Genomic DNA, 24,438 nt, shown 5'->3' with positions numbered 1-24,438 from the left:
CCCTCCCGTTTCTACAGACTTTCCACACACAAAATTAAAGCAGCAAATCATCCAACAACGTCGACAGACAAGATTATATTTTTTTATTTTTTATTTTCTAATCTTCACGTTGTTTTGTTCATTCATCGTCTCCAACACCCAATCTCTAAGCAATCCATTCCTATCCCTGATCTCTACAGCTTTCTTATAATACCTGTATTTCGCTTGGTTTTATTTATTCATCTTACCTCACCGATATCGGTTACCAGCTATTGTCTTAACGCGAACACACCGCTAAGCACCATTGCTGCGGTGAGGCAAAACAATTAGATATGGCTGTCGACTCAGAAAAGATGGACGAGAAGGCAGAGAACAATAAGTTGCAAGGAACGCGATCAGAAGACGAGGATACTGCCGCGTCTATAACCACCACAGACCATGATGTGGAGGATGAATCTATAGACGCCGTTCCTGATCAGCTGCTAACTCCGAATGGCATCTTGGTAGACGAAGAGGCTGCAGCTACAATACCAATGGAACGAGTTAGGTCCCAAGCGTCGTCTGCTCGGTCTAAGCCGCTGTCCATAGTGCCAATGTTGAAACGGCGGGGCTTCCTTGCGCAGTTGGCTGTCATCCCAGAGGTCGAGCGACCTTACGATTATCCAAACAAAGTGAAATGGACAATAACAGTTTTCATAGCCTTAGCGGCGTGTGCAGCGCCAATGGGGTCTGCCATCTTTTATCGTAAGCAAATATATACCTTCCGTTATAGTGTAGCACAAACCCCCTTTAGTCAAGGTATATTAGAAGACTCATCTAATCATATTAGCCGCCCTTCCGGACATGTCAAAGGACCTCGGTGCCTCACCAACAGTCGTAAACTTGACGGTAGCATTATACATGTTAGCAATGTCAATCTTCCCGCTCTGGTGGAGTTCTTTCTCCGAAACCCTAGGACGTCGTAATATCTATCTCTCGTCCTTCTTCTTGAACGTTGTCTTCTCACTAGTGAGCGGCCTAAGCGTCAATATTGGCATGCTGATTGTGTTTCGTATCCTATCGGGCGGTGCTGCCGCCTCCGTCCAAGCTGTCGGCGCCGGCACAATCGCCGATTGCTGGGAACCCCGGGAACGCGGCCGCGCTATGGGATATTTCTACCTTGGACCGCTTATGGGACCCCTTTTGGCCCCGATCATAGGCGGTGCTCTCACAGAAGGGTTTGGCTGGAGGAGTACCGTATGGTTCCTAACTGCCTATGGCGCTGTCGTTTTCATCCTTGTCTTATTCTGCGTCCCGGAGACCTTGGCGAAGCGTAAGCCTACGGCTGCAGCTGAATCATCGCACCCTGACGGCCTGTCGCGCGTTTCTACTACACGCTCCGTGCAGGTGCACACTAAACAGGCATTCGTACAGTTAAAGAAATGCTTTGTTGATCCGCTTGAGATAATCATGTACCTGCGTTTCCCCGCCGTGGCAATTACTGTGTATTATGCTGCGATCACTTTTGGGTCGTTATACGTCCTTAACATATCCCTTCAATCGGCATTCTCGTCAGCTCCGTATGGTTACTCAGCTATCATTATAGGACTTTTGTACCTGCCAAGCTCGTTAGGTTACTTTGCAGCGTCGCTGCTTGGCGGACGATGGATCGACCGGATCATGGTCCGAGCAGCGGAGAAGGCCCAAAGATACGACGCCAATGGGAAGCTCATCTATCTACCCGAGGATCGTATGCGCGAGAATGCATGGATCTCCGCCACACTGTATCCCGGGGCGTTAATCTGGTCCGGCTGGACAATACAGTACGGAATTCACTGGATGGCACCATCTGTAGCTAACTTCCTTTTCGGCTTCGGTAGTATGCTTGTCTTTAGTGCTGCTACCACTATGCTCACCGAATTCATGCCGCAGAGAAGTAGTAGCGGTGTTGCTCTTAATAACTTCGTGCGGAACATATTCAGCTGCGTGGGTGGTATAGTAGGTCAACCTCTCATCGATGCTATGGGCATTGGATGGCTGATGACTATGATTGGCTTGATCGCCTGGCTGAGCGGTAACTTATCGATCTGGCTCCTGCGAAAGAACAGTCGGAAATGGAGGGAACAGATGGACAAGGCTTTAAGTAAATGAGCTCAATACCCGCTTTAGATTATTTAATCAGAACGAGCCTAAGAGGTCTCGTTGATGAAATAGCGAGACGCTGTCGATATGATGGAACCTTGGGAGTATGTAGGTTGAGGTACCTAGAGTATCATTTTATTCCCATAGCGCCGCCTTCTCTAGCGTATAGGCCGAGTATTAGCAAGGTCCTCTGAATTAAATCCAAGATACCTAAGATACCAAAATTTAATGCACATAATTATATGTTCACTACGTCTTCAAAGGGAGAAAACTTCTATATTTACTTGGCTATTTCAGGACTCTCGGCGAATAGCTTACCCAAAGCCTCTAAACTGACATTCCCTCCGCTAAACACAATACCCACATCCCAACCGTCCTCGCCCGCTTCGCGTTCGACCATTTCCCTAAAGTCTTCATTATACAGGGCGACGGCGAGGGGCACGGCGGAGCTAGGCTCGATAACGACCTTGAGCCGCTCGTAGGCGAGGCGTAGCGCACGGATGATGTCGGCCTCGCTGACGCTGTAAAAGCCGGACACGAGGCGGCGCTCGTAGATGACGGACCAGGGGATACGGCCGAGCGGTGTGCGCAGACCATCCGCCACGGTTAGCGAAGACACGGCTTCCACGCGGGTGCCCGACTCGTAGCCTCGCTTTGCGTCGTCGGCGCCCTGGAACGAGGGCTCCGAGCCGAAGACCCGGATCCCGGTGCCTTCGCAGGAGAGGGCTACACCGGAGAGCACTATAGGCGGTTAGTGTTAGCCACAGCTTGTTTTTAAAGAGGGGAGGAGGAGAGTATATATGGCCGGTAGCCGGTAGCCGGTAGCCGGTAGCCGTGAAGGTGTAAGAGAATGGAAGAGGAACCAGAAAAGAAAGATAGGGGGTTGAGAAAGGGACAAGAAAAGAAGCTAGTCACATGTGCAAGCACGGTATATGGATATCCCCAGAATAACCGGACTCTTAATGTAAGACTGGAAATAAGATAATCAAAAATAGACACTTACTACCGCCGCCGCCACAAGGGGCAATAATGGCATCAAGCCCTTTCTTGCTCCTCCTCGTCTTCTTTCCCGGCCCCAGCTTCTCGTCCTCCTCGGCCATCATCAGAGCCTCGACCTGCTCCTGGAACTCGAGGCCCAGCGTGCCCTGGCCCAGGATAATATCCGGGTGGTCGTAGGGCGGCACGAGGCGCGCGCCGGTGTCCTCGACGACCTGGGCGGTGACGGCCTCGCGCTCGACGCTCGTGCTGCCGCTGAAAATCACATGGGCGCCGTAGCCCTTGGTCGCGGCGATCTTGGGCGGCGCCGAGATCGTGGGCATCACGATGTGCGCGGGGATACCGTTGGCGCGGGCTGCGAGGGCGAGCGCTTGTGCGTGGTTCCCTGGTTGGTTGGTGGTGGTGGTTAGTTAGCTAGTCTTGAAACGGCGCCTAGCCTACGCTAAGTGTTACGAGGCCATATTTAAACCAGAACACTAGGTAGCCAGTTATGAAACTATATCAACGAGTACAGTAAGAAACCCCCCCCAAAACAAACCAGAACTATGCGTAACAACGCCCTTCTCCGCCCCTCCCCCCTCCAACCAGCCGGGTTCTTGCTTCAGCCTCTCGATGGCATGGAACGCGCCGCGGGCCTTAAAGGCGCCCACCTTCTGGAAGTTCTCGCACTTGAACCAGAGCCTCAGCTTCGGGCTTGCCTTTCCCGCATCTGCATCCGCGCCGGAAGCTAGCGCCGACAGCGACGTGCTCGTTACTACCGGCGTCCGGTGCACGAACGGCTTGATAAGCTCCCGGGCCGCTGCCACCGAGGCCCGCGTCAGGGGCGGCGACGTGGATGGGTCCGCCATAGGTGATTTTGAATTCCTTGATTTGGTCTTGTTCTGGGGACAATGAGGAGGGTTTTAGTAACTAAACCTAAATGGCGGGGAAGAGAGGTTGTAAAAAGGTAACCTAGTAAATAAGTGAGTGAATGGGAGTCTTATAAGGTAGGTAGGTAGGTAGGTTATACAAGTCAATGTCTAATTATCGTATACTTAGCCAATCCTCCTCGGATACTCCCAAGTCAAAACTAATAAGATTATACCAAGAGTAGCAAGGCTTTAGTACATGTTCAAGGCTAGCCTGGCCGCGAGACTTTACCCAGTCAAAAATCTACGATTTGTTATTAGGGTCCGATAACGGAGAAGCAACATTGAGGAGGGTACATAAAGAAATGAAAGTAGCCTGAAAACAATCGATTTTTAAAAGCTTCATTGAAAATTCGACTATGAACACTTTGGGGGAGTATCCCTAGATCTTCGTGAGACGACACTGGAGGATCCCGAATATAAGTACAAAGGCTCCCTTTGCCCCCGGGGAATATACCACACCAACTTTTAGTTTACCGTTCCGATACTCTTAGTTTTAACGCCAAATACACTTATTTTTGGTTTTCGGGTCGGAGAGATCTATACAGAGAAATTAATTAGCCATAATCAAGGTAGCGCGTATTTGGACTTATTTGGACTTCCTGGTCCCGAGTGATTCTTACCTCACAGCCTTGCCGGCCCTCCAGATCTCCAAGTTGCGGATCTCCTCCATCTCAGACTCAAATTTCTGTCGGTAATCCTTTTGGCTGTTGTACTCGAGCGATCGCTTAGTCTCGGTACCATCCCTGACAGAGTCGTAGAGCTGGTTGAAGACGGGCTTCAGCGCGTCCTTGAATCTCGGGGTCCAGTCAATGGCACCTCGTCGGGCGGTAGTAGAGCAAGCCTCGTACATCCAGTCCATACCGTTGGCACCAATCAAAGGGTACAAACTCTGAGTGGCTTCCTCAACGGTCTCGTTGAAGGCCTCGCTGGGGCTGTGGCCACGTTCTCGGAGAACCTCATATTGAGCTAGGAACATACCATGGATACCACCCATCAAGCAGCCACGCTCACCGTACAAGTCAGAGTAGACCTCCTTCTCGAAGGTAGTCTTGTAGAGGTATCCGCTGCCAACGGCGACACCGAGGGCCTGAGCCTTCTCCTCGGCCTTGCCAGTTACATCCTGGAAAACGGCGTAGGACGAGTTAATACCCCGACCTTCACGGAAGAGCGATCGGACGGTTCGGCCAGAACCCTTAGGGGCAACGAGGATGACGTCAATGTCCTTAGGGACATCAACCTTGGTGATATCCTTGAAGACGGGCGAGAAACCGTGCGAGAAATATAGAGTCTATAAATTGTCAATTTTCTTTTTGCTTCTCAGAATTGGTGACTCATGTTAACATACCTTGCCCTTAGTTAATTGGGGCTTGATAGCGGGCCACGTCTCGCTCTGGGCAGCGTCACTGAGCAAGTTCATGACGATAGTACCCTTGGAGATAGCCTCGTCGACCTCAAAGAGGTTCTTGCCGGGAACCCAGCCATCCTGCTCAGCATCCTTCCACGATTGGCCGTTCTTCCTGACACCGATGATGACGTTCAGGCCGTTGTCACGAAGGTTAAGACCCTGGCCGTGACCCTGGGAACCGTAACCGATAAGGGCGAGGGTGTCGTTCTTGAAGTATTCCTTTAGGTGGTGTTAGCCATTGTCTCTAATTTCTCTCAACCAGTCTGATTTCAAGGTTTGAGTACTTACCAAGAGCTTCTCCTTAGGCCAGTCGGCACGCTCTATATAACGGGATTAGTCCATAACACCTATATAATGAATGTTCTTATATGATATTTTAACTTAACCTACCATAGACCTCCTCGGAGGTTCCGGCGAAGTCAATGGTCTTGACACCGCGAATCTGTTGCTGAACGGCACCAGCTAAAGCAGGACGAGCCTTGATAGTAGTTCTGGCCATGTTGGACGCAGCAACGAAAGAACGTTGCTGGACAGCGGGCGAAGCCACTCGACGGGCCAATTGGCTACGAAGAGCCTTAGAAAACCCTCTGGAAGCCATCGTAAAAAGTCTACCGAATGGAGATTGAGGTGAGGAAAGGTGTAAAGAACTTAATGGGTATTGCGATGGCCCGGAATGCGCTGTTGTTTTACGGATCAAAGTTTTTTGCCCACGTTTTTTATTTTTACCTTTTACTTTATTAATTTTTTAACTTTTTTTTTAAAAAACTTTTTTGTTTTTTTCCAGGGTCTTGGGAGCTCCGGCTGCAAAGAGCTTAAACTGCGACTTCGGCGCTGAGTCGAATCAATCCGTTGCCCTGGACCAATGGTGGGGTAACACCGGTCCGGTCTGCTAGAAGCGGGCCTTGGAGTGCAGTGGTTTCATCGTACAGGTACATCTGGCTTCCTAAAATAACCAGTATCCCACGCCTTCAATAGGCGGTGACGATGGAGTCGCAATAATCATAAATTGCATCAGATGCCTCTCTATGTTAGGTACCTACTCACACCACCCAAGTCCTAAAGCATCTGGGAGGAATGTATAAGAATAAGAATACCCACGTGAATATTGTGATGATAATTTCGTCATATTCATAATACCAGTATCTATCTATCATGGTGTAGTCGTTGGTCGTTGGTCGTTGGTCATTGGTCGTCCATGGAAAGCATTAAGCATAATGCCTAGGTAGCTATAAAGTGATATTTACAGCTGCAAAATACCAAAAACAGAGACGAATTTGACCGTCTCTTTAATACCTTGGAGTAAATGCGGCCCCCTCGTAAACGCCTTGCTATGTGCCGTCCGCAAAGCCAGTCTAAAACCTCTTCCTTTGGTCTCATCTTGCCCCCTTACATTTGAGCATCATCCGACTTGCATAGGGTTTCTTGTTGTGCCAGCTCGAGTATATCGTGTAGTCTGGCTGGGATGAAACGCCTTTTTGTTCGCAAAATGCCCCGTCGTTGAGTCCTTTACGTCCTACCCACTCCCTACCTATTAGAAAGCACACGGTCGTATGTAACTCCACGTATCGATCCACCGCCCATCGAGACACGCACGTTTCTTCGGAAGCTTTCGCGGCTCGAACGTAGGTCGTCTGCAGCCTCTTTATTTAGAGGATCCGAGGCGTTCGGTTCGAGAAACAGGAACTGTAGACCGACAATGACAGCATTCAGGTTGAGTACCGGTTTCCAGTCCTCGCGCAGAATGTTTAGGCACACCTTGCCCTCGAGATCGATGTTGGGATGGTAGATCTTCTGCTGGCAGCGCACCTTGGGTGGCTCATGCGGGTAGTTCGGACCCATAGTGAAGGTGAAGGTAAACAATCCGCCATGGTAGATGCCCTCGTCCGGCGTGATTTCGAGCACGAAGTTGAGGATATCATCCGGGTCGGGGAACACCGTTTTCATAGTCGATCCTAAAGATAGTTCGGAGAGATCTAATTCAAAGCGATAATAAGAACAGTCAGTATACCAAAATCAAGATAGACTACTAAATAGCAGAATGTTGATAGTTACCTTTTTGTACCCGTAGTTGAGCGGGCGTGACCTTCTTCTTTTTCCCAGCTGCGCCATCAGCATTTTCTGCCTTTTGCTGGGCAGATTTCTGTGCAATGACCGTTAGAATATGTTACATAGTAAGATACAGTGACTCGTGCGATTCACCATAGACCATATCTTCAACATCGTGGGGGTTGTAGAGCGGAGGCGTATTTGATAGTATGAGTCGGGTGGATATAGAGGGAAGAAAACCCAGGTGCCGGCTCCGAGTGGTATTGCTGCGTGGTAGTTTTTATGACGTTTACAAAGTATTGTTACAAAGTAAAGTGGAAGATCCAGAAGGAAGGGTAGAATGGCGGGCGCCGTCTCACGTTATGAGACAACTCAGTGTAGGTAGGTACCTATTATATGAGGTAGGTAAGATGTAAGACTATAATTAAAGGCTCAGGCATAAGTTTGGAAGCCTCGCGTTGCCACGCTGGGCAGTTATGATCCACCCGCTTTCCCGGCAGCATTTCAAACATCAGTACCAGATACCTAATCCATATTATCGAATTAGCGGGGCACGTCCCGCAACTCTGCCCCTCCTTCTCAATGTTAACATCCATTAGTCATGTACAAACCCGAATAAAGCAAACAAAGCAAACAGTACCTAAGGCACATACGTTTGGTTAAGTGCACCTTTGCCTCCTACTTCGTACCTAACCTACCCCGGCAATCAACAATTTTATGTATTGGACATTCCCAATCAACATTTCCAATCAAAATCATAGTATTTTATACTTATTTCCTTCTAGCTACATGTAGAGATTAAACCTACATGTATCCTCAGATAACATGCCAACAACCCCATTGAGCCAACTATTTTTTTAACCCCAGAATCGGTCCTGAAACCCAAGCCAATCGCTCATCTAAGGTTGCTTTCCTTGCCTTGGTAATAACACCGGGCTACCTAACCACCCTCCAATCCTGTTTGATCCTGTTTGGTCCTTGTTCAGATCCTATCCGTAGGCATCCAACTCCTTCCATTTTCCAACCCAATAATATAGTCTGAGAACTAGCGGAAATTGTTGTACAAGAATACTCGACAGAGAGAAAGACGACAAATGACAAACGAATTACTAGTTGAAAGAAATGGAAGAATGTGAGGCAAGGAAACCCAGGTCGTGCTCGTCACCGAGATTTCGGCAATATCAAATATCTACAAGAGTATGAAACGCATAAAACTCCAAAACACCAACAAAAACAAACCATATTGTAGAAATGATTGCCGACCTGCTTGCTTGCTAAACGAATGGTATCGTCTAACGCGATGAATTTGAGGGTATCTCCGCGCACAATACAAGTACTAAAAGGACAAGCGATCTTATTAGAATCCCTTAAATGGATCATCTCGGAAGTAATCTTCTTCTCCGGCCCTACTTCCGGCATAATAAGAATCTGTGCCGCGCGTACCACGAGAAACGTAGCTATCCCGATGTCTGCTTCGGCTACGGCGACGACGAGCTTCTTTACTCCGTCGACGGGCTCTGTATCGCCACTCCTCTTGCTCGTCTGGATGGTCTTCAAATCGTGGGAATGCCAGTGGGCTAATAAAAGCCTCCATCCGCACGGTACCGATCGCTTCGAAGAAGTTACCTGGTGGTCGAGATGATGCTTCCGACGTTCGTTGGGAACCGGCAGTGCTCATACCCCAGGTCATGTTGGTAGATCCTTGAGATTGATAGATATCAGACGAACCCGCTGTATCCACGCTGTTGCCCGCGGTACTGTTGGTCGAGACATGATAGGAGCTGCTTGCCGGTCCCGAAAAGCCTCGGAACGAGAGCGGCGGAGGGATGTGGCCACCAGTATTACTCCTCTTACGACCATGAAGAACAACCTGATTTGCCCGTTCATGTACTCGTTCATGTGACCTTTCATGGAATCGCGGGATGAAGGGGGGTTCCGCTGCATCGCGTGACAGGTCACGCTGATGAGCAGGTATCGGAGGGGACGTCTCTTGTTGGGCTGATAGGGCTTCCTCTAGATGATTTGTGGTCGTAACAGGGTCATGGCGGGCCATCAACGCAGGATTTCTTCCCTTCGTTAGCCTAATCGAGTCACGAATGCCGCCCCTTTTAGCTTTTGCCTGAGGCGCTTCGAAATCTGGCGCTGGGCCGATATTTGGCGAATTAGCTGTTGGGATGATCTCAGGGACATCTTGTTGCGAATGCGCCAGGAATGACAGTGCTGTCAACCAAAGGTAGTGGCGCTCGGCCGTTGTGGCGGTAAACTTCAATGCTCTCTGTGGTGTTAAGATAAGGATAGAACGATTAAAGAGCTGGGTGCTGCCTTTAGGTGGAGGGTTGTCATCCTTTACATCAAGCACAGATTGTATGATCACTATGATCTGGTCAGTGGTGTCGTCCTAAACCTAGTTGTTGGGTAGTACTTACGCTTCCGGCCTGGTTTGCCCATTAACGCATTTCCAGATGCAGGCTGTTTGCTGCTCCACAGGATCGCGCGCTCATAAGGTGCGAGCCATACCCACCGCTTGTGACGGTCATTGCTATTCTCCTCCCCGCGGCCGGTACCGTCGGCTACACCGAACGACTTGCGTCTTCTAACATACTTGAACATCCATTCGCCAACCATTGTCTGCGCGATAGCATCTACCACACTCGATGATTGTTGGTTGCTACCAACGGAACCCGTGTTCGTGTTTTCGGTGTTTGCAGTGTTGGTCGAAGGCTGGGATCTATGACTACGGTATCGAGATCCGCCACGATCCCGCCGAGGGGTGGTGATGTCGTTGGTTGGCAGTGGCGGGAGACCCGGGCTTTCAGGGGCTTCTTCCGAGGGAGACATCGGCGGTGGTGGCGAACGGCTACCACGTCTTCTGGCTCTCTGAGGCTGGGGTATCGCTGCCGCTGAACGGGCTTTGCGGATGCTACTGCTCCTGTACACGCTAGCTTTCCTGCCTCTACGAGGCCAATGCTCGCCATTGTAGGTAGGACTACGTTGGCCGTCGCTCGGGGCACTGACGCTAAACGGTGGCTTCCTTGAGCTCGCTCTCGTAGGAATTGGGAACGGAGGGTCCTTCGATTCGAGCAAGTCGGGGGTCCGCGAATGGCCTTGATGTGAAGCAATACCGCTCTGAATCATTGCTGATTTTCGCATAACACTGGCTCGGGAACCCGCACTGTATGTTAACGGTCTACCGGCTGCTCCAGTGGCCACTTTGACAGGCGGTTTTCGTGTTAGACCCTCCGGGGCCTCGGCGAGGCGGAAACTACTGTAAACTTCCGGACTACCGATCTTGCTCATGGCACTCGTCGACTGTCTAACGGCGGCTTTACTTGGTTCGGGAGAAGCAGAGGCTGCGCTTGATGCTACTCGCTTGTTAGGTTTACTAGGGCCAGTTTTAGGTCTCGGGGCAAGTGCCGTACGGTATTCGGAGTCGCTCTGGTCCTCACCAAATTCGTCCTGTTCATCTGAGCTTTGAACATCGAAACCCGCAAATAGGCTACTTATACGATGTGGTCGCCTAACGGGGGCCTTAGCACTAGATAACGGACCATCATCGTTGTTGCCAGGATATGCGTCCCGCGTTTCTGAGTCGTCGACGGTTGGTGACGCTGGGGGCGAAGTAGGCAATTCGGCCGAAAAGCTTTGTCTGTTACTTTCGAGGCGACGTGGGTTTCGCGGAGGGACATGTCCAGGCACTGGTGTGAAAGTTTTGCTCTCGTCGGCCGCCACAGTAGTAGGAGTAGTGATAGTAGGGGACGAAGGTCTTGAAGAGATGGCAGACGGATGAAGATGTAGCGGTAATTTGTCAAGCCTCTTGTCAACCCTGATCTCATCTGTCTGTACGGAAATCGACCTCATGGGATTCGACTGCAAGATAGAAACTTGGCACCCGAAGTCTTTGACGTACTGAGGCAAACGATGCTCGCGCGGACTCGACGGTCGACTAGTTGGTGGAACTATGCTAATGCTCGGTATCGAAAGTGGGGGAATAACTAGCTGTTGTTTAGGTGCGGCGGGTTCTGTTTGAGTGGCAGCCGATATCAAAATCGTAGCGGGAGCGGGCTTCGTCTCCACGATTACTGGTTGAGATGTGGCCAGTATGGGCGCTTTCTCTGATGTCTGAGACGCGGCTGATACCATCGGTTTTGTTTTAGGGGACTCCATTGGTCCTGGCTTGTTCACATATACCCTCTTGCGACTCTGGTTTGCTTCAATCTCACCCTCGACTCGGGATGGACTTTCTAAGCCCATCTGCTTCTCGCTTTTTAAGGCAGGCTCTGGCGTTGCTGGCTTTATCGGTACTGCCCTAGGAGATGGTGGTGGTGAGAATTGAACACCCGTGTCAGTATACTGTACCTTCTGAGATACCACAGAGTTCTCATCATCTTCGCGAATTCCACCTTCGAGCCTGTCGAGTACGGTTTGGTTCATAAATAGTCTATTTCGTACAATGCTGCCCGGTCGTATCTGGCTATCATTGCTCTGGTTACGTCGATGAGATTTAGACATTATACTATCTCGACTCTGGTTTCGGTTGTGTCTTGGAGGCGAGAGCACACTTTGGCGACCGTCCGGATCCGTCTGGTAATCGTCGTCGTCGTCGAAGTTGAGCTCATCAGCAAGACTGTATCCGTTCATCTTGCCAAAGCCGGGTCCGCTCATCACTGAATACCGGACGCTATTGGTCATGCTCATCGTTCGTACGCTAACGCCATCATTTTCCTTCTCGGTGTCACTCTCGGTTTTATCATGATTCCCGTTGGTTTGTGCTGCCTGTAAATTGGCAACCTCCTCCAGAACGACTCTGAGACGGCTCTCGGCAACATGTATCTTTCGCTCGTATCGGCGCCTTTCTTCGTCCCACTCATCTTTCTCCTTGGCCCAGAGATCATGGACCCTCTGAGAATCTTCCTCTTGCGTCCGGACTCTCTTCTGTGCAGCTTCGAGCCGTCTCCTAGTCTCGGTTATCGCGTCGACAGCTTCATCACGTTCCTTTGCTAACTCGCTTATAGCTGACGCTGTCCCTCCTTCGAGCAGGGAGAGTTGTCGCTTCAAAGACCTGCTCTCTTTGGAAATACTGGATAGGTTGGTCTGGAGAGACTCGTGTTCCTCTTGAGTAGCATGTAGTGAGCTTTCAAGGCTTTCGATTATCTTGAGTTTCTCTTCTTGGTCCCTTCGCAAGGACAGAATCTCCGATACTAGGTTCGCATGAAGGGTAGGTGTAAACCGGCGAGGGTCGAAAATGCCGCTGTTTTCATCTGTCTTTACATCTTTCGACGATCGCTTGCTCTTCTTCTCCATCTTATCCTGTGGCAACGGGGGAGGAGAGGAAGCTGAACCCCCCGGCGGAGTAGCAGAACGGCGCGACCTCTTTGAGTTTCGCGAGGGCGTCCGGTAAGGTGTATCAGTGGGAGCTGGCAGTGGTGAAGCCGCAACACTGCTTAACTCATCTTCAGTTTCCCACACGGCCATGTCTGCCAGTATTCACGATCTAGCCCGGTTTCCCGGTCGAAGATGGTAGCACCTACGAGACACAAAACAGAGCAGAGCAGGCTAAATTACATCGACTCCAGATTTGCACCTCTTTTGTTCAATCTTAGAAAAGGGTCCAAACACCGGGCTCCACTATATACCCCTGTCGCCAGTGGGGTGGTTTGTTCTGCGTGGGAGAGAGTGACGATGTGCAAGTGGACTCTGCATTAACACAACTAACTCCGCAATTAGCACTAATCCCTCCAAAGACATGGGATGCCAGGGATGGCTGTGAGCTTGGACACTTTAGAACATACCAAGCGTAATGACAAGCGGAATGAATGGTAAGTAATGGAAATTACCGACTGTCTTGTATTGTCAGCTTCGGTCAGTTATTTTACAGAGTATGATTCTATCATTTCTGGCATTATGCTTTGGACGGCATGAGACCATTAAATAGGTATGTACACTTTAGATCTGCATCTAGCTCGGGAAATCAAGAGGTAAAATAGTAAGATATTATCTGTACTTACCTAAGCTTCCTTTAGATATGATCTCTAATTCATTTCTGTATTTTCCTTGGCCGAGTAGCAATGGTTCATAAGAGTAAAGTCGAGTAAACATTAACACATTGCCCTTAGGCTTGACAGGCTGTTATAGAATTATAACTAGTATAGATATGCTCCAGCTTACTCAAGCTAATTGGACGAGACTCGAGATGACGTGTACATATATGAAAGGATATACTATAAAATCATGCACCTTGAAGGTGAACTAGTTCCTATGGAAGAATATAGTTAGCTATTCCGGGTTTAGTATAAGAAAGGGATTATAGAAAGTCCAACATCAGCGCTTTTCAACTTACAAAGAAAAAATTATAAGTCAAAAGGTGTACAACGAAATGAAACGGGTTGTGAAGATACGTTAATCGAAGAAGAAGATTGGCGCTCATGTGAATATAATCAAAAGCTTAGACCGGCAGTCGTTATGTTATACCGTACATCCAAAACGCTCGGTTAGATATGCACGAGTTGGGGTAACGGTAATGGGTTTTCCCCAGAGAACGCAAGGACAGGACGGGTAAGACAGAGCGAATGGTCTGGTAAACGGGTAGAACAATCCAAGAAAAGAAAGAGAAACAAGAAAGGAGAGGAGGTAGTTCGCGGTTCGCTACCGTACCGAAGCGTTGTTACAACTGAGACGGGAAAGAAAAAGCAAGATGGAGAGGCAACTAGTCGTAAAATAAGTTAATGAGATGTCAGAAGCAAAGAAAACAGCCTACACCAACCAGGTTCTAGCGTCGTATGTACACTATGTATGTACGAAGCAGTCTGTAATAATACCCACTCGATATGGGATACAGGATACAGGATACAGGGCCAGACCATGACGCCAGGATAAAAGTGATCGCAAGAGGCAAGAAATGGCCATACGCAGTTGAACGCGGAGCATGGGTACCTACCTAGGTAGACAACGCGGGAGGAGGTGCGTTACTACTGTACATACATAGTAGTAGTCGACATCTTCTGCTTTTTGTACATACACTAGTATGTGCTTCCACGCTCATCATACTCTCGTGTCCGAAAAGCCCAATCACTAGCCGTAGACAAGCATTTGACGTGCTAACTTACAAAGCGACAGGCAAGTGAGGTGCTAAAATCAAGAGAGGGTAACAGACGAGGGTTCCCCTGAATACCTAAGATAGCTAATATGGAACTGTCGTCCAGTGGCCCGCTGTAATAGCTTGGCATCTTGGCAAGGCAAGGCCATGTCGTTCCCGTCCCAGGGAGGTTAGAACAATCCAAACGGGGGGCGGGGCTTAACGGCAAAGGGATGGCGATGCAGTAGGTGACAAACTACCGTTGAACTAAGCGACCTTAGGGAGGAGAGATCTAACTGGAAGCAAGTTATTGCAGCTACAGGATGAGGCGATGGCTGGCTGCTTGTTGAGTTGGAGAACTCTCAATAGTTGTTTTCTCATGCAATACTATGTAAATATCCCTACCGAACATCTGAGACCAAGACTATCGATTTGCTGAAGAAAGCCTTTGTTCTCGTCCACTTAGCCACGTACACTACCTAACGTACCTAACGTACCTAACGTACCTAATACTACGTAGGATTTAGCATCTGCAAAGTGCCGCTTCTACGTACATTCGGCGCGTTAGCGCATCAGACAAGCGACAGCGGACGAACTGCAGAATGTAGACCAGTCACAAGTAATTTACAGGGGATTTATATATAGGTACCTAGGTAGATAGGTTACCTACCTATGTATTGTATTGTACAATACAGGGAATTTATAGGGAATATTAGCAGCATTCAGTGCTGGCAAACTGTCTAGGTTAGGGGGCTCGCCTGAGAGGAGAGCGAGGCGTATCCCGTCCCGCTGAATGACGAATTCGAAGAGGAAATTCGACCGAATTCCGAAAACGTCTAGACGAGCTACTAACCTAATGTAATTCGAACAACTAGGATATCTTAAAATGTGATGTCGAATAGGAAGCTATGGCAGCTATCTTCAATGTCGATCTGACATGTTTCCCCAACTGTGCCTCTTACCTATTTCAAACTGCTACACGTCCGACATGGTATTGTTGTACATGTAACTGTCTACGTCCCACGACTGGATGATTCGTATGTTGATTCGTAGGTACCTAAAGTAACCCCGAACGAACACCCGTAAGTTAGGCATTCATTACAAACGATCGCTCATCTAAGTACCAATCCCACCCCGAGTCGTGTTGAAGTGCATATGCAAGGCACAACGTTGACAGACATGCATGGAACGAACCACCGACAAGGACCCTCGACGATGAACATTTTCGCCATGATCTGTTAGCCTCATTGAGAATAAAATACTACTCTTAAGAACAACCATTAATACGCCTACGTACGTCACCAAGACCTTGTATGATCAAGAGTGTATGATCAAGAAATATCGCTTATGATTATGCGCTCTCAGCTCGACTGCAGGTCAACTCCCCGGACTACAGTCTGTGGGCGATGGGCGAGGGCACAGACGATCATAAACTAAGATCAGATATCGTATGCAGCCGGCTAGAACCCAATTGCTCGGACAGTGGACACGCAGAACCCATAATCATATCCAATGCCGAGGCTTTGCATATTTGATATCTTACAAGACATCTCAACACGCAATCCGTAACCAAGATAAAGATGTATCGGAGACCCTTCGGAACATTCCCTCGTCATTGTTTCATATTAGCCTATAACTAAGCCACTTACTGGATATGAGCTATATACAAGCTCCCCTTGGTTTTAAGGGACCTCTGATAAGATGAAAATTCTCTTCGCTTGGCTTCGCTTCGAGAACGAAGTGAGTTTTGCAAATCCTTGAATTACCAGGCGTCAGGAGTCGGGAGTCAGGCGTTAGGATGTTAGGATGTTAGGATGTTAGGACGTAAGGATGTAAGGACCAGCCTATTAAACTTGACAGGTGAGTCTTGACCCCTTCCGGTAGCAGCTACATTGGCCGCGGCCGTCGCGTCCAATTAGGTCGGGTTCTGAGGCAACAATTTCTGAGGCTGCCCAAACATATCGTTGCCGAAGTGTCGAGGAGAGTTACCTGTCATATCGGTATTGACTTCACATGTTTCAAGGACGACATAGGGCGACATTCGCGCAGGCGCAGGCGCAGACGCGATCGATGCAGAGAACCCGAGAAAAGCACCCTTCCATTGACAGCCGGATGTGACGGTGACCGATGTGACGGGACCTGCATCACCCCGGTCTGGAGAGAAGGTAACCTTGCTTTGCGATCAACCAAAAGCACTTCTTACCCAAGCCTTACCCATGATCTTTCAGGGGGGAAAGTGAAGCACGTGTTTCCACGCCGCTAGCAAGGTCTCAACACATACAGAAGACCAAGAAGAAACAGGTTTCTTCATACTTTGGAACGCCTTGGTCTTCTACTATGCCAGGTACCTATGTAATAATATTGCAGCTCGTGAGTCGCAAGGCTTAGTACATATAGCTAACCCTTGCGGCTGAATAACAGGCTCAAATAAATAAACAAATAAATAAATGACAGTCCCTAATAATAGACTTGATATTTTTCTCCGTCCTTAGGTACACAAGTAGGGACACAAGTAGGGACACAAGGGGCTTTAATGAGCCACCTACAACTGTCATATCGCCAAATACACTACCTGCATACCTATCTGAGGCATTTAATTACCTAGGTTAAAGCAATAGGAGATGATCAAAAGATAAAGACGCACAACTAGTCCTAGTGTCATTAATAGTGCTGGTTTCAGCCTTTACATATCACGCCAGTTTTAGCTGACCGAGGCGGAACATGGCGTCCCCGACAATTCGGGAGCCAAGCCTGGATTACAGTAGTAGCAGTAGTAGTAGGATCAGAAGCCTAACTTGTTCCAAGATCTAGGTTAGGACAGTAACAGAACTAACTACAGGTACGTAGGTAGGTTAGGTAGTTATACATACTACATTGGAACTAAACTTGACGGGCCACCCACCCATTACGTCCATCACGTCCACCACAAGGCTAAATTGGGATATCGGGCTTTAATATGGGTTCTCACTAGGATCTTCTGAAACTTAGCAACTCAGCAACCTACACAGCTACGTACCTCATCACGGCCGGTAAGGATCCCCGAAGGATTTCGAGAATATTCCCGACAGTCCGGGGTCTCTCGTTATTATCAGAAATGAGCCAACACCAATCGAGGCTTTCGTCAGCTTTTGATAAGCCTTTAATCGTACGTAGACAGCACGACAGCACAAGTATGTACGGAAGAATTCGATGGCAAACATTAGGTACCCATGCTTTGATGAAGTCCCACTCGCAGAGCAGCGCCGGGAGAAATAGCCACAACCAACAGCCACGCTATCATGGTTTTCCTCCCTGTGCGTGCGGCCCATTTCTCATGTCAATACACTATGTATTGCGGATGTCGGTTGGTCCAAAAATAAAAAATAAAAAATAAAAAAAGAACATGGGGAATCCCACCCGCCAAAACAGGACACACAGCTCCGAACGTGAGTTCCGCGAAACTGATACGACGGCGCTTGTGTTTTGCGGGCGAGAAGGGAGAGAGAAAGAGAAAGAGAAAGAGAGAAAAAAAGGAAATAAAGATCACATCCGGCTAATTCCTATTTCACGCGTGTACGAGTCGCTGGTTGGTGCTCCACTCACCCGCCCTCGAATGCGATCGGCTCCTCCGTGTATGCAAGGAGAATCACATCTCAGGGCTGGTGCCACTTTCAACGCACTTGCATATGATCACTGGATTGACAATTGAGAAGAGGAAAAGAACGACATACATACGAGTAGAGCGTAGATTAGCTCACCATACCCGATATTACGTGCCGTGTCAACTTATACCGTATGCCTATAGGCTGATAACCGAGATTTGCAACACCTACATAGTACATTCTTTTTACTGGCTAGGTTAGATACCTACATAGCTAGGTTAGCTACCTACCTCTGTGTATTACCCCAGATTTCTCCAAGACATAAATGTTTAACTGCGACAGACACGTTACCTAACCTTCGTAACTGGTTCGAGTGTTGAATGGCTGGTCCTCTGCGTATAATCTGCGCATATAGCACAGTCCGGACTCCAATCAAGGAGGTTTCTATTGTCTGTCATCGAGAAGATAAGTCCATGCGCGTACAGTATCCGGAAAACGTACGACTAAGGTTCTCACGCAAGGGAACGTTGAGGCTCAATCATCTCCGCATAACGGGAAGTAATATAGCTGGACTGTGCTCCAAAGTAATAAACATGACACTACTACTGCACGATCTAGTCCAGGAACCGTCTCGGTTGTTAGTAAGAACTAACACGTCAGATTATACAGGTCGCTTTTTATCATTTTATGAACGGTTGGTTGAGAGAAACGCTCTCTAGTGTAATTCTCACAAGGGAGTTGCTTTTTACTTTTAAATGCTCCTCGCACGATCGCCCCTATCTAACACAGTTCTACTTGAGACTTCGTGGCCGGTTGGATGGATGTTGGTTGGCTGACTATGCCATCCGAGGTGCGCTGAATTTAAGACGAACCTCGGTGCTTCAAGCCCAGAAAGACAATCCAAAATCTAGACTTATGGGCTTTCGGTCAAATTATCGCCATGATTGCCCTGGCCAATCAACCTAACTATCATCACAATCGTGACAGCTTGGCGGATTATGTACTGTGTATAAATAATCACTAATTAGGTAGGTAGGTAGCTACCATTACTTGTCCCACGACGAATTTTCCGTAGGCTACTTGAACAACATAGGATCAACGTGAATGGGTGTATATACGAACTTATATTCGGTAGCTTTAATGAAAATTTGTAAACTTTTCTACATGCCAAGTCCTTCACGCGTTCCTATGTATGTATCGATATCCCGATCTAAGATCATGCGCAGTGCAGTGTATGTAGGTAGGTATATACACAATAGTAAGTCGTGGGTGGAGCCATACATATCAACCGTGTCGTCGATCTCGCCCTATGCGGCCCCATATACCGGTAGCCCGAAAGACTATTATATACATAGCTACCATGGTTTCCTCAGTTGAGGCTACACCAGACCTTCCAGGACGCTAGAATTATTGCTTACAGAACGTATGATTCCGCGGCAGCCACAGCATTCGTATCTAACTTTCGAATTTGCAATTTCATCCAGCTAGCTAGCTCTAGCCCAAGAGTGGCTTTAATTAAGAACATGAGATTAGCGCACAACATCCCCAACAAGAGGTTGATGCTACAGTTATACGATATAGTATGCGGGATATGCCGCACCTTTGTATCTAGACAATTTGGACAAGATGTGATCCGGTAGACAGCTAACCGGTTTTTTTTTTTTTTTTTTTTTTTTTTTTCGTGTTAGCTTGTGTTTTGCATTGAGCAGATGAGGTATACAAACTTATCAGCCTCAAATGGCTTTAGCTATTTGACTAGGAGGGAGCAGCGCTACGGAATGGATACCCGGCTTCGACTAACAGACGACTATGTCTGACACAGAGCCGTGCGTTGCAGTAGTAAGTAGGTACTAATCCAAATACATACATATCTCGACAAAGCTAGAAACTAGTTACGCATCTCCCTGGCTATGTAAAGCACGGCAAATGCTCTTTCGAGTTTTTCTGGCTAAGTTTGCTTATACTATCACTTTAGGGATATGTATGTACAAACACTCTATTGATCCCGATTTGTCGATAATAATAAAGGGACATGTCGCTATTCCTTTCATTTGAGGATTTCTGCGAGTAGAGCTTGTTGCGTACCTTGTCAACGAAGACAAGCTTAACCGTATGCCAAACTATACTCGTTCTACATAATAGGAGACAGGCTTTTAACTTTGTTTCCGATGAAGGCTCCCCTGGACATAACGGAATCACTCCTTAGGTACGCTTGACTCTGGCTTAGTAGAGCTCCTCTCCTAAACATGTTAGAAATAGCAAGTGCGTTTTAGGGAGCCTTCCATATCCTTACTTCCAAGGCAAATTGATGGAACCCAGGCTGATTTCAAGCTTCATTTCACAACGTTCCTCCTTTAATATCAATCGTAGTCGTAGATAGGCTTTAAGTAGCACGATCGTGCACGTCTATCTCTTTTAGGAAAACCTGATAAACCCCAGCCGGAATTACACAAAATCGAAGAATGGTTTCGAAAAATAGCCCACCTGTTTCTGTAGGACTGGAGTATAATAACTATTCTCAACGAGAGCATATATATTGGTAAACGCAACAAGAAAGAGAAAACTATGCAGAAGGCGTCAACACTATTTGGTTTCACCTATAACCCCTACTGCATAGGTAGTTTGCTAAGCACCTAAGTAACTATATAACCTAGGTAGTTAATAGGAACTTGGACACAGTTAGATCTAAACACATATTGCACAGGTTCTCTTACCTGGAAATAAAATAAAATAGGGAGTAATTAATCACATGGATACACGTCTTTGGATGTCCTTCATATATGGCAGAAGACCGACTTTCTTTATACTTGTTTCTTTAGTTAATACTCTTGTGACCAAATTTACAGCCCGTAGAGTTGACACAATATCCTAGAGAAACCAACTCAATACTAGACGGCTTGTAGGATTTTCATTACCAAAGACATACCGGAGAATCTATCAATACCACAAGTTCCGTTAACTAGGTATTGGTTAAACTAGTTGTGATGGCGGAACTCGATACCAGTTAAAAGAGAGCCTGTTAATAAGAACATCTGTTCGTATAGAGAGGTAGCTAGTCCGTTATAGCAGTATAAAATGACTGACATGATTGATATAATATAGAAACATTGGTGGTTATAAGGTATGAAGCTCTTATGACGAAGTTTCCCGGGGGCTTGTGGTAGAATTAATTGCAACCCCGAGTAACGACAGCACTAACAATACAGCATTGCAATATAATATCATAACAACATTATAACTCGCATATAGTAGGTACTTGATAGAACTAGGTATATAAAATACTACGTATCAATGAGCAAAGTGTTTCGGACGACTATGGTAGCAATGAAGGAACCATCCAAGAGGACGTCGTAACACTGATCTAGTTAAGTGAATAAACGAATAAACGTAAGTTGCGGTTCAAAAGCCGATGCTGGTGACATGACAACTCAAACTTACTGCATGTTGGGAAACATGGAGATCGAGACTGGAAATGGGTTGCAAAGAGGAGTTCGGCATATGCCTCGTTAACTTTCGGTTGTAAAAAAAGGCGTACAGCTACCCCACCCTTCCGATGGCCGGATCACTTCATTGTCCAGACTATATTTGCTCGTCAGCGCATGTCGTAGGTCAACACAGACGGCAATCGAGTAGTATTGTTCTTATGCCACCCAACATATAAAAACTGGCTAAAATGGCAGCTTCTATACCCGAAGCGCTTCGGAACGTCAAGGCCTTGACCTTTGATGTTTTTGGCACCGTTGTGGACTATCGCTCGAGTGTCCACCAGGAACTCGTGAAGCGTGCCCGGGAGAAGACGACGTCTCCGACCTTCGGCACATTGCCCGAATCGTCGCAGGCTCGCCTAAAAGCGATGACCGACGACGATTGGGCCACGTTTACACAGGAATGGAGGATAACCTACTACGTATTTACACGGGAATTTGTGCCTGGCAAGTCGGAGTGGAAGGACATTGATACTCACTTCTACGACGCTCTTCGGGAACTGCTAGACAAATGGGGACTCTCCGGCATCTACACAGACGACGAGGCGCGATCCATAAACCAGATCTGGCACCATCTCAAACCGTGGGATGACTCCGCGGCAGGCATCCAGCGACTGGGGACCCGGCTTGTCACATCGACGCTATCCAATGGCAACCAATCCATTCTCACAGATCTTAACGAGTACGGGGGTCTAGGCTTCCGGAGAATAATATCAACTGCCGACTTTGGCGCTTATAAGCCGCATCCGAGTACATATTTGGGTGCAGCAAAGTCTCTTGGGTTTCGGCCCGAGGAAGTGGCTATGGTTGCGGCTCATCTGGGGGATCTTGCAGGAGCACGGTCGAATGGTTTTAGAACGATCTACGTGGAGCGGCCTAGGGAAGAAGCCTGGGGCGCTGAAGAAGACCGCTACAAGGAAGCTCGGGGATGGGTTGATCTATGGGTTGCTCGAGGTGAAGGTGGCTTTCTTGAAGTAGCAAGGAGACTCGGTATATCCGAGTAAAAGGTGTCTAACCCCGTGGATATACTTTAGGTAGTTATTCGAAGAAAAGACTAACCTAGGGACTTATCATTGTATTCCTTCTTCACGGTCGAAAATGTCAAGTAGCTTGAATAATACGTCAGGTATCATACAGATGTGAGGAAGACCAGCAACCCAGCAAATCTCATTTGAGGATTTGCGAGGTTCCGGGCTCGGGAGCCCGGATAGCTTCTAGGCTGTCAGTTTAATCGCAACCGCATGAGGTAAGAAGCTTGAAAGTAGCGGTAGTGCGGCATACTTAAAACGTTTCGTGATGCCCAGGGAGGATACCGACTTAGGTAGGGAGTAGGATACCCAGTCTGTAAATCCCGTTGACCACATGAAAACATCGATTTTTGAACAAGATACTTTACCTATGAGCGATAATGCCTATATTGATATTTAGCTTACCATAATGGAACCTGGATGTTAGATGGATCATGGGTCGTCATGTGTGAATTATTTTACTGCCTATGCGAAGTCGAACATTTCGGCTTATGTGGTCGATCTTAGAAGTGACTGCAACTTGAACGGTGCAACGTCAGATCAGTTTAAGTTCGCTGTCATTTTTACCTTTTGAAGACCTGGACCCTCATGCACTCCATCTGTAGTCGAATATTAGGAGTAATGATCTCTAGGGATTGGGGATGGGGACATCTTTATAGGGAATGAGATGAGAAATAGGTGTCTAGCTATTCTGAGTGTTTTTACTCTAGCCTCGATAATGCAAGTTGGTCCCGGGAAAAGGGATCGGAGGCCCTCGTTCACACCACTACTTTATTGCTTATCTCACTCCTTATCTCAGACTACCCCTAGGACACTTTGTGAACAGAAGATGAGTTGGGAAACTCTGAAGTCCTAAGAGAACCCATATACAGACGTCCCATCCTAAAGGAGAAATCGGAGGCGGGATAGTTTGCTGCTTGCATCTCGTCACATCGGCCAACGTCTAAAGTAGGGTTAGATGTGAGTGGCACGGACATTGGCGGGACCAGTTCCATAGTAACTCTGCACAAGCCATAGACCATACACAGTAGAGGCTTCATCTGTACGACTTTATTCGTTCGCGACAGGCGAATTTGCGCATATGTATGCGGTATCGCAAGTTAAGCGCCGCTAAGTCTGGTCTGTACGCATAACATATGGATACGGCGCGCCCCTCAACATCGATTTCACCAATTTGAGGGGTCTGCCAAGACGAGAAAAGTCCTTGCGCCTGTGAAACGTAATTAAAACGGTGATTGAAAAGGTGACTGGAGATCAGCAAGCGTGACGGTTAAGATGGAATACCTCCATGTGAATTACCTACGCCGCACGCATACGCCGCGTATATGGTAGATTTCACCCCTTAAGCTAACCAATGGTAAAGGTGACGAAGACGATCAAAAGGGTAAAACTTCCTAACCGAAGTACGTGCCAGGAGATACGCGACGCTGCTTATTCGTTGTTTCTGTTGATGACCTGTAGGTATGGTAACATTGCCGCGGAACGAAAGAGTTTAACGGAAGGGATTCATTCGTCGACCTGTAGAAAGGCGAATTGTGTCTTGACTTGGGAAGTTATACCTAACCCAGTCGTTTAAATAGTCGTTTAAGGCTACTTGGTGATTGACCTGCATCACTTGTTGGGAATAGCGATAGTATCTGGATCCGGCAGTGGTCTTCGAGTTCGGCGAGTGCCGTATAAGCCGCTGTCTTATCTTTTGACGCTTGCTCCTGGAACAACTCTAGTGTCATACGAGAAGTTCAAACGTGAGGTAGTTAACAGGTAGGTAAACGAGTTGGACCGTCAAAGACTTTCCCGATCCGTATTGGACAGTA

The 24,438-nt window shown here is 47.8% G+C and overlaps 6 protein-coding genes across 6 annotated transcripts; 2 read left to right on the top strand and 4 right to left on the bottom strand.

The window, feature by feature from the left end:
- Nucleotides 1–512: 512 nt before the first annotated feature.
- F4813DRAFT_381010 (MFS general substrate transporter) lies at nt 513–2,109 on the top strand (the record flags this gene model as incomplete). The annotated part of the gene is made up of 2 exons (XM_049245628.1): nt 513–723; nt 809–2,109. The coding sequence occupies 2 exons, from the start codon at nt 513–515 to the stop codon at nt 2,107–2,109; spliced, it is 1,512 nt and encodes a 503-aa protein (XP_049099210.1).
- A 271-nt stretch (nt 2,110–2,380) lies between these two features.
- F4813DRAFT_389829 (tryptophan synthase beta subunit-like PLP-dependent enzyme) lies at nt 2,381–3,944 on the bottom strand (the record flags this gene model as incomplete). The annotated part of the gene is made up of 3 exons (XM_049246913.1): nt 2,381–2,841; nt 3,104–3,481; nt 3,635–3,944. 3 exons carry the CDS (start codon nt 3,942–3,944, stop codon nt 2,381–2,383), a joined length of 1,149 nt encoding a protein of 382 aa, XP_049099209.1.
- Nucleotides 3,945–4,259: 315 nt separating this feature from the next.
- Nucleotides 4,260–6,223, bottom strand: F4813DRAFT_83978 (ketol-acid reductoisomerase). The gene is made up of 5 exons (XM_049248949.1): nt 5,803–6,223; nt 5,701–5,732; nt 5,353–5,631; nt 4,628–5,295; nt 4,260–4,544 (listed from the first exon to the last, which is right to left on the bottom strand). The coding sequence occupies exons 1-5, from the start codon at nt 6,008–6,010 to the stop codon at nt 4,517–4,519; spliced, it is 1,215 nt and encodes a 404-aa protein (XP_049099208.1). The 5' UTR covers nt 6,011–6,223; the 3' UTR covers nt 4,260–4,516.
- F4813DRAFT_360846 (putative NEDD8 conjugating enzyme) lies at nt 6,209–8,058 on the bottom strand. Its single transcript, XM_049243450.1, has 3 exons — nt 7,612–8,058; nt 7,465–7,552; nt 6,209–7,385 (listed from the first exon to the last, which is right to left on the bottom strand). The coding sequence occupies exons 1-3, from the start codon at nt 7,630–7,632 to the stop codon at nt 6,937–6,939; spliced, it is 558 nt and encodes a 185-aa protein (XP_049099207.1). The 5' UTR covers nt 7,633–8,058; the 3' UTR covers nt 6,209–6,936.
- Nucleotides 8,059–8,069: 11 nt separating this feature from the next.
- On the bottom strand, nt 8,070–13,614 carry F4813DRAFT_83892 (uncharacterized protein). The gene is made up of 4 exons (XM_049248948.1): nt 13,464–13,614; nt 13,248–13,299; nt 9,885–13,152; nt 8,070–9,831 (listed from the first exon to the last, which is right to left on the bottom strand). The coding sequence occupies exons 3-4, from the start codon at nt 12,928–12,930 to the stop codon at nt 8,816–8,818; spliced, it is 4,062 nt and encodes a 1,353-aa protein (XP_049099206.1). The 5' UTR covers nt 12,931–13,152; nt 13,248–13,299; nt 13,464–13,614; the 3' UTR covers nt 8,070–8,815.
- Nucleotides 13,615–21,784: 8,170 nt separating this feature from the next.
- Nucleotides 21,785–22,600, top strand: F4813DRAFT_389825 (haloacid dehalogenase; the record flags this gene model as incomplete). The annotated part of the gene is made up of 1 exon (XM_049246912.1): nt 21,785–22,600. One exon carries the CDS (start codon nt 21,785–21,787, stop codon nt 22,598–22,600), a length of 816 nt encoding a protein of 271 aa, XP_049099205.1.
- Between the last annotated feature and the right edge of the window lie 1,838 nt (nt 22,601–24,438).

This window comes from Daldinia decipiens (assembly GCF_022478715.1).
Source record: "Daldinia decipiens strain CBS 113046 unplaced genomic scaffold F4813scaffold_18, whole genome shotgun sequence".
Taxonomy (NCBI): Eukaryota; Fungi; Ascomycota; class Sordariomycetes; order Xylariales; family Hypoxylaceae; genus Daldinia; species Daldinia decipiens.
Note: the sequence above shows the minus strand (reverse complement) of the source record. Positions and strands in the feature narration are given on the sequence as shown.

What these genes read in the sequence shown, in the direction of transcription:
- F4813DRAFT_83978 (XM_049248949.1), bottom strand. Translation starts at nt 6,010, where the DNA reads ATGGCTTCCAGAGGGTTTTCTAAGGCTCTTCGTAGCCAATTGGCCCGT. An exon ending in AACCTCCGAGGAGGTCTATG is followed by an intron (nt 5,733 to 5,802) that starts GTAGGTTAAGTT and finishes CCCGTTATATAG; the next exon opens with AGCGTGCCGACTGGCCTAAG. An exon ending in GGCCTAAGGAGAAGCTCTTG is followed by an intron (nt 5,632 to 5,700) that starts GTAAGTACTCAA and finishes CACCACCTAAAG; the next exon opens with GAATACTTCAAGAACGACAC.
- F4813DRAFT_360846 (XM_049243450.1), bottom strand. Translation starts at nt 7,632, where the DNA reads ATGTTGAAGATATGGTCTATG. An exon ending in TGTTGAAGATATGGTCTATG is followed by an intron (nt 7,553 to 7,611) that starts GTGAATCGCACG and finishes GTCATTGCACAG; the next exon opens with AAATCTGCCCAGCAAAAGGC. An exon ending in TCAACTACGGGTACAAAAAG is followed by an intron (nt 7,386 to 7,464) that starts GTAACTATCAAC and finishes GCTTTGAATTAG; the next exon opens with ATCTCTCCGAACTATCTTTA.
- F4813DRAFT_83892 (XM_049248948.1), bottom strand. Translation starts at nt 12,930, where the DNA reads ATGGCCGTGTGGGAAACTGAAGATGAGTTAAGCAGTGTTGCGGCTTCA. An exon ending in GGGCAAACCAGGCCGGAAGC is followed by an intron (nt 9,832 to 9,884) that starts GTAAGTACTACC and finishes ACCAGATCATAG; the next exon opens with TGATCATACAATCTGTGCTT.